Source organism: Hevea brasiliensis, chromosome 17 (genome assembly GCF_030052815.1).
Source record: "Hevea brasiliensis isolate MT/VB/25A 57/8 chromosome 17, ASM3005281v1, whole genome shotgun sequence".
Lineage (NCBI taxonomy): Eukaryota > Viridiplantae > Streptophyta > Magnoliopsida > Malpighiales > Euphorbiaceae > Hevea > Hevea brasiliensis.
This window is the reverse complement of record NC_079509.1, coordinates 21,842,640-21,855,571: the sequence shown is the minus strand read 5'-3', so window position 1 is coordinate 21,855,571 and position 12,932 is coordinate 21,842,640. Positions and strand designations below refer to the sequence as shown.

Here is a 12,932-nt window from a genome sequence, read left to right as displayed (position 1 = left end):
ACTCTCGGCTCGTTTAACTTCTTATGTTCTATTTTTCTTGTTTATACTTAACTAATTAGACATTACTAATTATTTGTGTTTATGGCTTCTCTAGTTGTCTTAAGTGTGGTACTAATCTCCTTAATTGTCCGAACCGACACCGGTCATCGGAACAGTGAAATATACCAGGCTATGCAAATAGGGGTGTTACCTATCATCATATATCATGCATGATCATATCATAATACATAACATATCCGTAACATGGGGGAGGCCAGTGGGTCATCCAAGGTCCATCAAGCATTAATAACAAATATGTAACAATGTAACATATTTGTGTTCTAGATACATACACCCTAATAACAATGAAATGATGCATGTGAATGATCATGATTTCAATTTAAATAAATTACATTCATTAAGGTTAGTGTTACTTACTTTTTGTGGCCTGTCAAACACCTTACTCAAACGGTAGCTAGCCTTAGATCCTTAGCTTCTCAAATACTTCAAATCCGATCCTATAAACATCAGAACCTAAAGAGTTATTCAAAAAGCTCTAAAACTTTATACATACATCAAATAGACAATTCTAGGTCCTTTTGGATAGTAAAATAATGTTTTGGAGCCTTTGAACTAAAGGAGAAATAAGACTGATAGAACTAAGTTCGACTGCCAAAATCTTGAACATCGGCTTTCCCTTTCAAGCAATAGCTATTGCAGCTACCGAAATCTTGGACTTCGGCTATCGAAACTAAAAATTTTTTAGATTTTCTCAAGAAACTACATGACTTTGGCTATTGAAATAATGGTTTTCGATAGCTGAACCTAAGAATTTTCAGAATTTCCACATTGAAAACTTACATAATGAAACTCCCAACCATACCAAAACTCAAGTCCAAGCTCCAAAACACAATCCCAACATCATAACACATAACTAGGGCCTAAAACAACTTGAATTCAAGCTCAAAGTCCACATGCTTTCATTATGAACAAGAATTCAAAGTTCTTCCCACAACATTAACAAGAAATCCTTAAGTTCATATAAGGAAACTAGCCATTTAAGATCTATAAATACTTAAACTTGACGAAAACCAAGAACAACACATAATTTAGCATCAAAACACCAAAACCCAACATACAAAACATACCCCTAAGTATACATGCATCAACTCTCACTTAACAATACCAAGATTAAAACTTCTCAATCTTACATGTGATTCAAGCCTTATTATCCTAATTATGTACACATACTAAAAACATGAAGAAAATTCAATTTAATAGAGGAAGAACTACCTTTCTCCCCTTGCAAACAAGATAGAGAGAGATTAGAGGAAGTCTTCAAGATTCCTTGAATTTTTGAGCTTCCCAACCAATCCGAGTATTCAAGCTTTTAAAAACTTCAAATCAAGGAAAATTTCAAGTGAAAACCTTGCATATAATTAGGCTTTGGAAGAGAAAGAAATAAAGAATCACTTTTCTTCAAAATTTAAACTCAAATGGCTCTTTATACCTTTCTATCGAGAGGACTTTCAACTATCAAAAGCTTAGCTTTTGATTATCGGAGTCCATTCTCTCCAAAAGAGCATTTGAACAAAAAAAGGGACTTCGACTGTTGAAAGTTCATTCTTTAGTTATCGAAGTTCCTTCTGCCCAAAATAGCACTTAAACCTTTTTTTGGTCAAATCATTTAAAACATTGTCATTCTTACATATTTTTTTTAACACATCATACATACATATGTATGCATATACATACACTTTGCACCACCAATCCTACATATGTAGAATCTTGAATTCTGACATAATATTCTATCAATGACAGAAACTCTGATACTGAAAGATGGCGGGTGTTACATGAACTAAGTGGGCTGGTATTAGTGGAAAGCAATATGAGAACAATCCAAATCTGGTACTGTTGTTGCGGATGAATTTCCACTTTGCTATTCAAATGAGAACACCTATTTATGAAAAAGCACCTGGCACGAAATATAAATTTTACTAGTTAAAATATCCAAACACTAATACCCTTTATGTAATTTGCAATATCTTAAGAAAACACATTTTGTGGTTCTAGATGCAAGCTTGTTAGGTGCATAAGGCTTAATCCATGGTAGTAAAGGGACCCAAAGATGCATAAATCTTTGTAAATGGCCACAGTTTTGAAAAGTATTTCAAATGGGGTTAAGGGTTTTGTTGTGACTACAAGTAAGCAATTGATAGTATAGACAACAGTCTCAAAAGCATAGGTCTAATATTTAAAGGGGACAGAATCATGATTTAACATAACTCTATCAGTTTCAATAATATGCCTATGCTTTCATTCAGCGCACCCATTTTATTTAGGCGTATATGGGTAAGAGATGTGCTAAGTTATTCCATTGTCACAGAGATAATATGTTAAAGCTTAAAATGCAACCCCCCTCCCCAATGAAATTTTTAATTGGCAAACTAAAGTATTTCTTATCCAATTGACAAAATTTAATAAACATATTTAACACATCAACTTTCTTTTGGAGAAAATAAATCCATGAATATTTACTAAAATGATAATAAAATAGAACATAATAAGAATAACCATTAACAGAGGGGATTGGAGAACGTCCCCACACATCCAAACAGATTAATTCTAAAGGATTAGACAATTTAGTAGTAAAGACAGAACTCTTGCTAACACTCAAGCATTACAAAGAGATGTCACAAACTTATTGACATTAGAAGACAAATTAAAAGAAGACAAAATATGATGAACTTAGTAGTCATTTGCATGACCCCCAAGCATGCTACGCTTTGAACTCAATAATGTGTGCTTAAGGATGCGGCAACTAGAGGGGCATGTGATATAGGCCACCATCACTTGGGCCTTGGAACACCACCTATTTGGAACACCATTTGTTTCTAGGGATATCCTTAACAATAAAACAATCAGGAAAGAACTTAATAGATATGTTATTTTGATGTAAAGGCATTAACTGAAAGCAAATTACGTTGCATAAAAGGAGAGCATAAAACATTATCTAATTTAACAGGATGATGATTAAGAAAGAAAGAAGACTTGCTAACATGGGAGATGGGAAGGGCTTTACCAATGCCAAGAGCGATTTCATCAATGCCTTAATATGTGTTTAGTTTCATGATGTTGCCAGGTTAAGTGGTAAGATGGAAATTTGCACCTGAATTAACTATACATTGTTGCTTTGAACTAAATGTAGAAGTAGTAAAGTTAAATATAGGAGGCGTGGTTGAGCATTTGGTTAGTGAATTTGTCTTAGGAGATGGGCATTGGTGTTGAATGCGTCATTGACCACCACAATTATAACAAATAATAGGTGAAGTAGAAGGTTGAGAAGAACTATTATAGGAAAGGGATCGTCATCCTCGACCACGTCTAGATCCTTGGCCATGATTAGAGGTGGTCTATAAAGAATTATCAATGCGAAGTTTTTTCCATCTTTAATTGACTTTCTTCACTATGCAAGAGGGAAAATAGAGCATCATATGTTATAGGAAAATTATATGCCTCTATATCACAAGTAAATAACCTGTATTCACTAAATAGGCCTTCTAGAATATCGCTGACTAATGTTTCTTCTGTCACAGGAGAGTCAAGTGCAGCCAGTTGATCAAATATTAGTTTTGCCTGCGCATATACATCTCAAAACTATCAAAGCCCATAGATAAGTGCTTCAATTTTTTGTGGAGTTGCATTACCTGTGTCCGTGATCTAGATGTGAAAATAATGGAGGGTTTAATCCAAGCCGCCTTGGTTATTGGGGAACCAACTATTTGAGGAATTAAATTTTCAGAAATTGAAGAGTATAGCCAACTTAAAATAAGCTGATCATGTTGAAACCAAAGTGTATATACTAGGTTTGGGTCATTATTCTCCAAGGTAGTGGAGGGTGGGTTGGCTTGTTCATCAAAGTGATGAGTAAGACCATAACCATTGAAAAGAGGTAGAATTTGGGCCTTCAAAAGTAAATAATTTGTAAAGTTCAGTTTGATAGATTAAAATTAAGTAATATGTGGAACAAAAAGTTGGGTGCAAGAAGAAAAATTAGCATTGCTAAAAGAGATAATCTGTGAGATATCCATGGTGATCTAGCCGAGAATGGCTTTGATACAATGATATGGTAAAACCAATCTTAGATTGGACTGTATATTTATATATATATATATATAAGAGGATAACTCTCTACTGTAGGAGAGTTTGGTACAATTACAGTTACTAAACTACACATTAGATAACTATACAAGATAAATACAATATCTATACATTATCTCTAATAGACTCGACCATTGCCATAACCACTGTTACCACTGGCCCCACCACCACTTCACTTTCTTTAACCATCTACTTGTTATTCATCACTGTTAATGCCAACAAGGTTGTGATTAAGTATGGGAAGTCCTAATTCACTATCATGTACTATGAGATTCCTTCGGAGAAAGCTTCAATTCCTGGGTTTTATTAGGAGGCCCATAACAAGCAATAAGTGGATGTTACTATCTCTATTGATCGCTATAGCTTGATCCAAGCCAATGCTACTGATTTGATCAATGATGCTTTGTTGAATGATAGAGTGAAGCTTCAAATTCTTAGTGAAATTGGTGTTAAGATTTGAGTTCTAGACTTCACTCCCCTAAAGTCTAGGTTAGCCAATTTTAGCCATTTCCTTCTTTTTTCTATCTTTTGATATTACCTTTTGTTTTTCTTATTCACATTTTTTTACTTTTGGTTTCTAATATTGGCTTTACCTTACATATCCAACATTGCCCATTTCTAATTTTGACTCATGATTTATTTTCCCTAAGCTAACTTCGGCTATAGTTTCTAAACTTTTGGATTTGGGATCTTTTATTGAACATTACCTTACTGGGTTTAATTTTTCCAGTTCTTCAATTTTAATAAATTAATATTCAACCCTCACATCTGGATTTTATGCTACTCAACACTCATCATTCTGACTTTAGCTTCAATTTCTCGCATCTTTACTTCTCTATTCATATTTTTGTATCAATAAAGTTTTGGCTAAGCTTTCTCCAGAAATGGATTTTTGGTCTCTGAATAGTTTTTCCATTTAGCACAGTCATAAGAGGGGGGGGGGGGTGTTTGTTGGGTTTAATCAGCATTGTATCAGTGAAACCCACAACTTTTTGTCTCATTGTTTCGTCTCAGTTGTTGCTATCAACAAAAAGCACTATTGGCAACCATGGATAACTCCTTTCACACTAAATACATGCAAAGTGGAAGAATGACATGTTATGAATAAGGTTGAGAAAGAGCATTATAAGCTCGAATGGGGAGGGGGGGGGGGTGTGGTTTGTTGGTTTAATCAGCATTGTATCAGTAAGACCCACAACTTTTTGTCTCATTGTTTCGTCTCAGCTGTTACTATCAACAAAGAAGCACTATTGGCAACCATGGATAACTCCTTTCACACTAAATACATGCAAAGTGGAAGAATGACATGTTATGAATAAGGTTGAGAAAGAGCATTATAAGCTCGATTACGTTAGTTTGATTTTACATAACTACCCTTTTGTTAAGCTCCTAGCTAGCATTAAATGCTTTTTTTGAGCCCATGTATCATGTGGGCCCTACTCATTTAGATAAAAATGATTGCTTGTCATTACAATTAGGATTGGGTACACTCCTCTCGAATTCAATCTTAATTTTGGATAAAATTTCTATTAATTTTGAAATTTTTGTTAATTTTGCCAAAATTGAAAGTATTAGATTAGATTGCTAAAACATGCAAAGGTTTAGACTTTTTAAGTCATTAAGCCTTATGCGGTACTCTAGAATCTCAATTAGCATTGCTTTCCCATAACACCATTATAATACTTGGATATTAACGCCACTAGCGAAGGAAATGAGTTGTCACTCTAATAATAACCAAGACAAATTATTATAAGAAATATGTGTGACAACTTAACCATTGTATATGTCAATAACTCTTTTTAACCATGAGTCCAATAAACCTAGATTCGAGATAGTGAGTATACGAAAGGCTTACCTTAGAATAAGAGCCAACCTTTGTTAATTATTTTTTAAAACTTGCCTTACTTTCCTTATTTATTTAATTCTCTCAGCATGCATATGCAAACTAAGATCACATGCACAAATTATTTATACTAACATATTAAAGCGCACACACATAATTTTTAACATACTACGTTTCTAAATTAAGAGATATTAACATAATTATCATCTTGCCTTAGCATGTAATTTAAATTAAGTTAATTATATACAATCCCAATTTAGATGTTATAGGATATAGAATAAAATTTGAAAAATTTGAAAAATTAAACTATTTCGCTAAAATATTTAAATTAAAATACAAATAAATGAAAAAGTTTATTTATTTATTTATTTATTTTATAATTGGGCCTTTTCTAAAGGATTAATTAAGCAATTGTGGATAGCCACAAGCGAAAGGTTCTTAGTTTGCATCCAATTGTAAAGGAAATCTTCGTCCCCAAGCAAATTACAGCTGCGACAGTTTTAAAGAAGAAATTAAGAAATTTCTCCCTAAAATTGATCGTCTTTCCTCTTGCTCTAAACACTACTCCGAAGACACTCTCAATTTTTCCTCTCTCTGCTCTCCAACTTCAATGGCGAAACTAAAGATAGCAGGGACATGGGTAGGTGTTCTGGAGGTAGAATTGCAGAATTGGACGGTTTCCATGCTCAGACAGGAAGTTGCAAAGCGATCAAACATGGGTACTCACTCAATCAATTTAATATGCGCTGGCAAAGTCTTGAAAGATGGTGATGGCAGTGAAAAGCTTTGTCAATTGGGTATCAAAAACAACTCTAAGATTCTTGTTACTCGAGTCTTTTTAGAGGAGGGTAACTCGTTGAAAGAGGAATTAATGGCCGATGAAGAACGAAACCGTAGACTCGCTCGAGTCAAGTGAGTTTTTGCTGTGACACTCTGTTTAACTGTGTTTCAGGTTTTTGATTTTTCTTTTTCTTTTTTGACTTTGGGTTTACTGTATATGTTAAGAGCTCTGGTTGAAATTCGTTTAATCTATTTAGTGTCCAAATCAAATCTTCGTTAGGCTTTTTTTAAATTGATGATTTTTTTTTTTGTGCTTATTTTATAATTATGGTTATCTTCAGATGGTGTTTTGATATGTAGAACGGCAGTCAAAATTTTATCAGGCTCACTAATCACTCTGCATATTTTCTTATATGTTAATCAGATTGCTGGTCATGACGCTTTTCTGAGCTAGTTCTATATAAGCTATGTTTAGACTTTGGGGAGAATATTAAGCATGAATTCCTTGGAGAACTTGATATTTTCTGGAGTTCCTGTGATCGGTGTGATTTTGGACATGATTTCTTATGTGGGTTATTATTCATCTAAGCTTAAGGAATTGCATTTTTCAGTGAAGTTATTCCAAAGTTTCAGTGAAAAAGTAATATATTTGAGTGAAGCATCTCTTTACGGTTCATCTTTTCTTTACCTTTTGCTTTACAGGAAATAACTTATATTTTTTTTCTTTCTTTTATAATGTAAAATTAATAAATTAAATATTTCAATGAGTAAATAAAAACTTGTATCTGAAAGAAAATTTTTTTGCTTAATAGTTCTATTAAGCGAGCATTTCTCTTTCAGAAGCAATTTTTTTGTGTTTACCAAACTGTGGAATGAAATGATTTTTGGAACTGTATCTTGAAAATATTATAACTGACGACATGTAAGCTATTTGTTTCAATCTGCTATAGGAAAGTCTTGACTTACTCTTCTGTATCAGCCACTTGGTAATGAAGCATGGCCTTTCAAATTTATACTTTAATTGGGTGCTTATTGGGTTGTTCCATATGTTGATGCCCATAGAGAATAGTATCTTGATGCATTTATTTTTGTAAGTGTTCTGCTTGAACTTATCCTTTTTTTTTTTTGGTCATTTTATCGTGTCTGTTTTCTTTAAACTTGGCAGAGCAGCTGTCACTGCATTGTCCAAAAGACATGCAGATGGTTCGTTGCCAATTGAGGATTTCAATTTAGAACTTGAAGATCAAAGTGGGCAGAAATTGCACTTTTCTGAGACTGATCAACAGTATGCTTTTTATGAAGCTTGTGCTTGTGACTTTCCTAGATTTTATTTATATAAGTACAACTATTTATATTTTTTAGGTGTTTAAGGATCTATCCTCCTATCATTGACTAGAATTAAGATTTTAACCATTATTTGACAGAGCAATAATGATGGGTCTGATGCTTCATGCAAATGGAAAGGGGCTAATTAGAAGGCAAATGTTTAAAGATGCGTTAGAAGTGCTCACTATGGGAGAGGTTGGTTTGCATTTCTATTTATTTAAATGGTCATTCCTTCTTAATTAATTCCAAATTTACTTTTTCTGTGGTCTAAATTCAAAATATATCATTTTGAGCAAGTTATTAATGCAAATTTCAATGTATATTTTGGATTTTAAATTTGAGATATGGAGATAGTGCCATTGTGGATATTCATTTTCATACTTTTCTGTCAACTTAATTGATGTGATTTCTCTGCATGTATGTTCTAATTGTTTTAGTATGGTATATGATTGCAAATGAACTTTCTATTGAAGGCTTTTTCATGCAGATCAAACGATTTTAGATTCTCAATGATTGTTGTTTTGTCACTGGAGTTGGTCTTCTATTAGCAATTCCAAAACTGTGATTGTGAAAAGAACTCTATGCTAAGTATGCTTAAATTTCTATCTGCAGGAAGCTTTCTCTTTATGCAATCCCAAGTCTATTGAAGTAAGTAATCCATTACTTTGTTATTTCTTTATGTTTTTAAAAAGATTTTTTTGATTATAAAATATCCTTCATTTTCTGGTTGTTTTGTTTGCTTCCAGCTTGTTGACAATATCCCAATACTGCAAATAGACATGGTGTGGTGCTATTTCATGCTCCGTGACATTGCCTGGCTCTCAGTGGCGGGGGTACGCCTTGAAAAGGCTAGAGAAGGACTTGAACATGCTCATGGCAAGGATTCTTCCCGTTTTAGACTCCTTCAAGCAGGTCGCTCTTCAGAGCTTGCTCTGTGAGTATTTATCAGCAATTATCTTTGTATATTCAAGAACAGAACTTGAAGTCTGGTCTTGGTTGGCAATTGGCGCTGAATTCTTTACAAATACATCTTCGTAGATATTTGAGACTAGAGCTGTTGGAAGGAGTTGTGGCATATCATAGTGGCCAGTTTGATAAATGTAGGAGGTTTTTGACCTCTGCACAAGCAAGATTCTTCCAGGTTAGACAAATGTGTTCTTTATTTTGTTTCTCTCCATTTCTATCCTATTCCTCCTCTGTCCTCTCTCTCTTCTCTCTATCGTTCACTGACATGGAATTTGGCACATCAAAAATAGTGAATACTTGATCTTAGTATGTTCTTCTATGATAACTTATGATATTTGTGAGAAATGTTGATGGACTTTTTTTTTTTTTTGTGTTGGTGGGTGCTCTGAATAATTTTTAATTTTCTGGGTTTCTGAATCTTTTTTTCCCCTTTTCTTTTTATTGCCCACGCTCTCTCTCTCATTGTCTTATGATACAAGTAATATAGCTTCTTTTCATGTTTCTTCTCCTCAATACAATTTCCTGCCATTGGTTCCAGTTACAAGTGTCAGATGAAGCCTTATCAACTGTTATGAGCATGGGCTTTAAGGAACAAGATGCAAAGAAGGCACTGAGAATGAGCAATCAGGATGTTGAAAGTGCCATTAATTTTCTTGTTGAGGAGAAAGATAAGAAAGGAAAGAAACGGGAGGATGACATTCGTCGAAGAAATGAAATTAGGTGAATGTCACCAATTTAATATATGTTCTGCATGATTGTATCTTGTGTCAGTACTCTTAATTGGTCTATGTACACAGGGAGCAACAACGTTATGGAGTGACACCCTTAAGGAAAGCTGTGGATCTCCAGAGATTGAAAGAGTTGATCTCTGTTGGGTATGCATTTGCAATATTGTTGTTAATTATATTCCTATGAAAACTTACTACTCTAATTTGGGGTTATCATAATGCAATTTCTTTATAAAAAATAAAAAAAAAATTAAAAAAAAAAAAAACTAATTTGGAGTTATCATTGGGAGTTACTGTTGCTACTGAGCTTCTCTGTTGGGATAAACATTCATCTTGGGATGCAATGCTTGCTAATTGATCTTCGTATTTTCAAGAAGGGTATAATATTGTATCAACTGCCCCACTATTGACTTGTTGGATCTCTCCCATGGTGTTTAATTTCAAGTGCGTTTTGTAATGGTAAATTGAAATAACTTCACTGGTCGATGGACACATCCATGCCCATTTATATGCAATGAGAAAGCAGTCAAAGCAAAAACTTGGTGTTTGTCAACTTGGCAGCAGTTTTGTTAAAGATACACCTCAAGCGCAAAGCTCAAAAGGCTCAACTATAATGCTTCTACAGGAGAAAGGTAGACAACTTCTAGCAGGTGCTCACTTATGCGCCTAGGTGTGTGCCTTATTCCAGTAGCAAGGCTCTAGAAAGGCGCCCCTTCTTTATTTCCACCTTTGTCAAGCACTTCCATTGGCAAAAGCCAGTACCACTAGAATCAGAATTTGTTGATCTACTAGAATTTGGCCATTGACACATAAAGGAACTGTCGGAATTAGTGTTGCTGGTGATAAAAGGTCATTGAAATCTCATCAAACCACCACACTCAAGATCATAGACGGATCATATTTCCATTTTAACACTCATGTCTTATTTTTTATCTTCTCTCATTATCTCTCACAACTTTTACTGCTTTTTGGACTCCTTTATTTCTAGTTTTTCTAAGATTGTCATTTTTTTTTTTTACCACCACTAACTATATGGGTCATTTATTTCAGGATTTTCTGAGATTAGTTCTTTCTTTTTTCTTTTCAAAAAAGACATTAACATGCTATTTAGGTATTAATTTCTTGATCATTTGACCCCAATTTCTAGAAGTATGAAACATTAACATGTTGTTTAGCTCCTAAGTTTCTAGGTTATCTAAAATTGCTTTTTTTTTTTCCTTTCTTTTTTCTAACACTAACAATGCTATTTGGGGTTTGTTTGTGGATATCAAAAATCTAGGGTTTATTTTTGAATGTCCAAAATGTGGGTTTATTTTATTTTTTAACAATTTCTTATAGTGTTCTCTTAAAGAGAAAAAAACGTTATTAATGATGAAATCTATATTCATTTTATTTATTTTTCTATGCTTATTAATGCTTTGTATATTAGTAAGTTTGGTTAAATGGAGCTACATCTATAATTATTTGATTTTAATTTTAATTTTTTATTGAATTTTTATTTCTTGAACCTTACCTCATTCATGCTAGTGCCTGTGCTTTTAATAACTACGCTTGGCAGGTTTGATAAAGAGCTTGCTGCTGAAGCTCTACGAAGAAATGAAAATGACACTCAGAAGGCATTAGATGACTTGACAAATCCAGAAACTAATACAGCCATCCAGGTTGCTATATCATGAAAATGTTGTATTGATATTTATTTTAATCCTGCAGTACATATCAATAACTTTCTTTGACCTGCAGCGCGATATTGAATCAAAGAAAAGAAAAAGACAACGACAAAAAGATGAGGCTACAATTGAGCAGCTTGTATCCATGGGTTTTGAAAGATCAAGAGGTACTAATTGAATGTTACATATATATTGCGGTGCCACTGATTTTTAGGCTGTTGGGTATTAGACAACAATCAAGTCATTATCTAATTTTTCTTGTCTGATCTCCATAGTGGTTGAAGCTGTTCAAGCTGGTGGCTCGATGGATCAAGCAATGCAACAGTTGCTCACACAATCAAGTTCTAACCCAACAGATCCTGCTAACAGTACAATTTCTCCTGGGTTAATACCTACCAACAATGAGGGTATGGGCGAAGATCATATGAGCAATGATAGTGATGTTGGAGGTCCATCTACCAGCAAAATTGAACAGAGGGATGCAGAGATGGAAGATGAAATCGCAGATGAAATAGCAAAAGGAGATGCCTTGACTGACTATGACATTGAAGTAACAAAAGAAGGCGAGGCCATAAATGAGTATTTAGCATTGCTGGATTCTGTTGGCAGTAGTGAGAAAGCTTCTTCGCAGTGAGAAGGAACTGGCTAAAACAATGATGCAAAATGCAACTCTTGTGAATAGAGGTCAATACCTATAATCTCTAGCTTGTGGTTTAGAATTCACGAGTTGAAAGTAATACAAGTAGCAAAGCTCTTACCATCATTACAGAACCAAAAGCAATTAAATGCTTATTGAGAAATCAAAATGGTAGTGCATGTCCTAACCTTTCATATTCTGTTTTCCAACTTTTAGAGTTTGGATGTGGTTATTTCATGGTTTGGAAAAGCTCAACTTAATGCTGTGAGGTTCAGAATATTACACCCACCAAATCAAATGATGCCTGGAGGAAGTTTTGCTCTTAATAAATTTCTTTGTTCTCCAACAAGAAGGCTGCAACCATTTTCTTGCACTGTCAATGACTTCGGCAGAGGAAGATTTCTTGCACATGGAGAGTTGGATGAGTCGTATCTCTTGTTCTGCTCATTTCCCCTTAAATTATGGTATATGAATATGTATTTAAGCCACTAGGGTCTTTGTCATACAAAGTTGTTTAGCTTGAATCTTGATGATGATTTTACTTGGTAGTGCATACTGATTGGGTTTATCAGACTTGTTTGCATAGCAATAAATTTCTTCTAAACTGAAAATGAGAATAGATGTAAGAAGATCCATGCTTAATTTTACAACCAATGAGCGTTATCATTATCTGACTTAATTTATTTGATCAGTAATGCTTATGTCGGTACAAACTCTTCCTTTAGTTAATGAATTTAGCATTTCATCTATAAAAGCTTATTTAAATCTTATATCAGGATACCAGATAAAAACTAGTCGAAAAGACAGTTGATAAGAAAAACTGCTAGTCTGCTTTATATACTTGC

General features: G+C 33.9%; 1 protein-coding gene across 3 annotated transcripts; it reads left to right on the top strand.

Moving 5' to 3' along the window:
• Positions 1-6,388: 6,388 nt before the first annotated feature.
• LOC110642653 (uncharacterized) lies at positions 6,389-12,698 on the top strand. 3 transcript variants are annotated; one of them, XR_002492494.2, is made up of 12 exons: positions 6,435-6,895; positions 7,929-8,048; positions 8,188-8,284; positions 8,702-8,737; positions 8,836-9,023; positions 9,128-9,230; positions 9,594-9,775; positions 9,853-9,930; positions 11,342-11,444; positions 11,524-11,617; positions 11,726-12,134; positions 12,304-12,698. XR_002492494.2 is itself a non-coding variant. In XM_021794758.2 (11 exons), exons 1-11 carry the CDS (start codon positions 6,594-6,596, stop codon positions 12,082-12,084), a joined length of 1,662 nt encoding a protein of 553 aa, XP_021650450.2. In that variant the 5' UTR covers positions 6,389-6,593; the 3' UTR covers positions 12,085-12,698. The 3 variants fall into 3 exon arrangements, 1 of the variants encoding a protein (XP_021650450.2); XM_021794758.2 differs by having other exon boundaries at positions 6,389-6,895; positions 11,726-12,698; XR_009145667.1 differs by lacking the exon at positions 7,929-8,048 and having other exon boundaries at positions 6,434-6,895.
• The last annotated feature ends 234 nt before the right edge of the window (positions 12,699-12,932 follow it).

Excerpts from the sequence above, each read along its gene's own strand:
- LOC110642653 (XM_021794758.2), top strand. The coding sequence starts at position 6,594 with ATGGCGAAACTAAAGATAGCAGGGACATGGGTAGGTGTTCTGGAGGTA. Across the intron at positions 6,896-7,928 it reads CGTAGACTCGCTCGAGTCAA|AGCAGCTGTCACTGCATTGT; the intron begins GTGAGTTTTTGC and ends TAAACTTGGCAG. Across the intron at positions 8,738-8,835 it reads GCAATCCCAAGTCTATTGAA|CTTGTTGACAATATCCCAAT; the intron begins GTAAGTAATCCA and ends GTTTGCTTCCAG.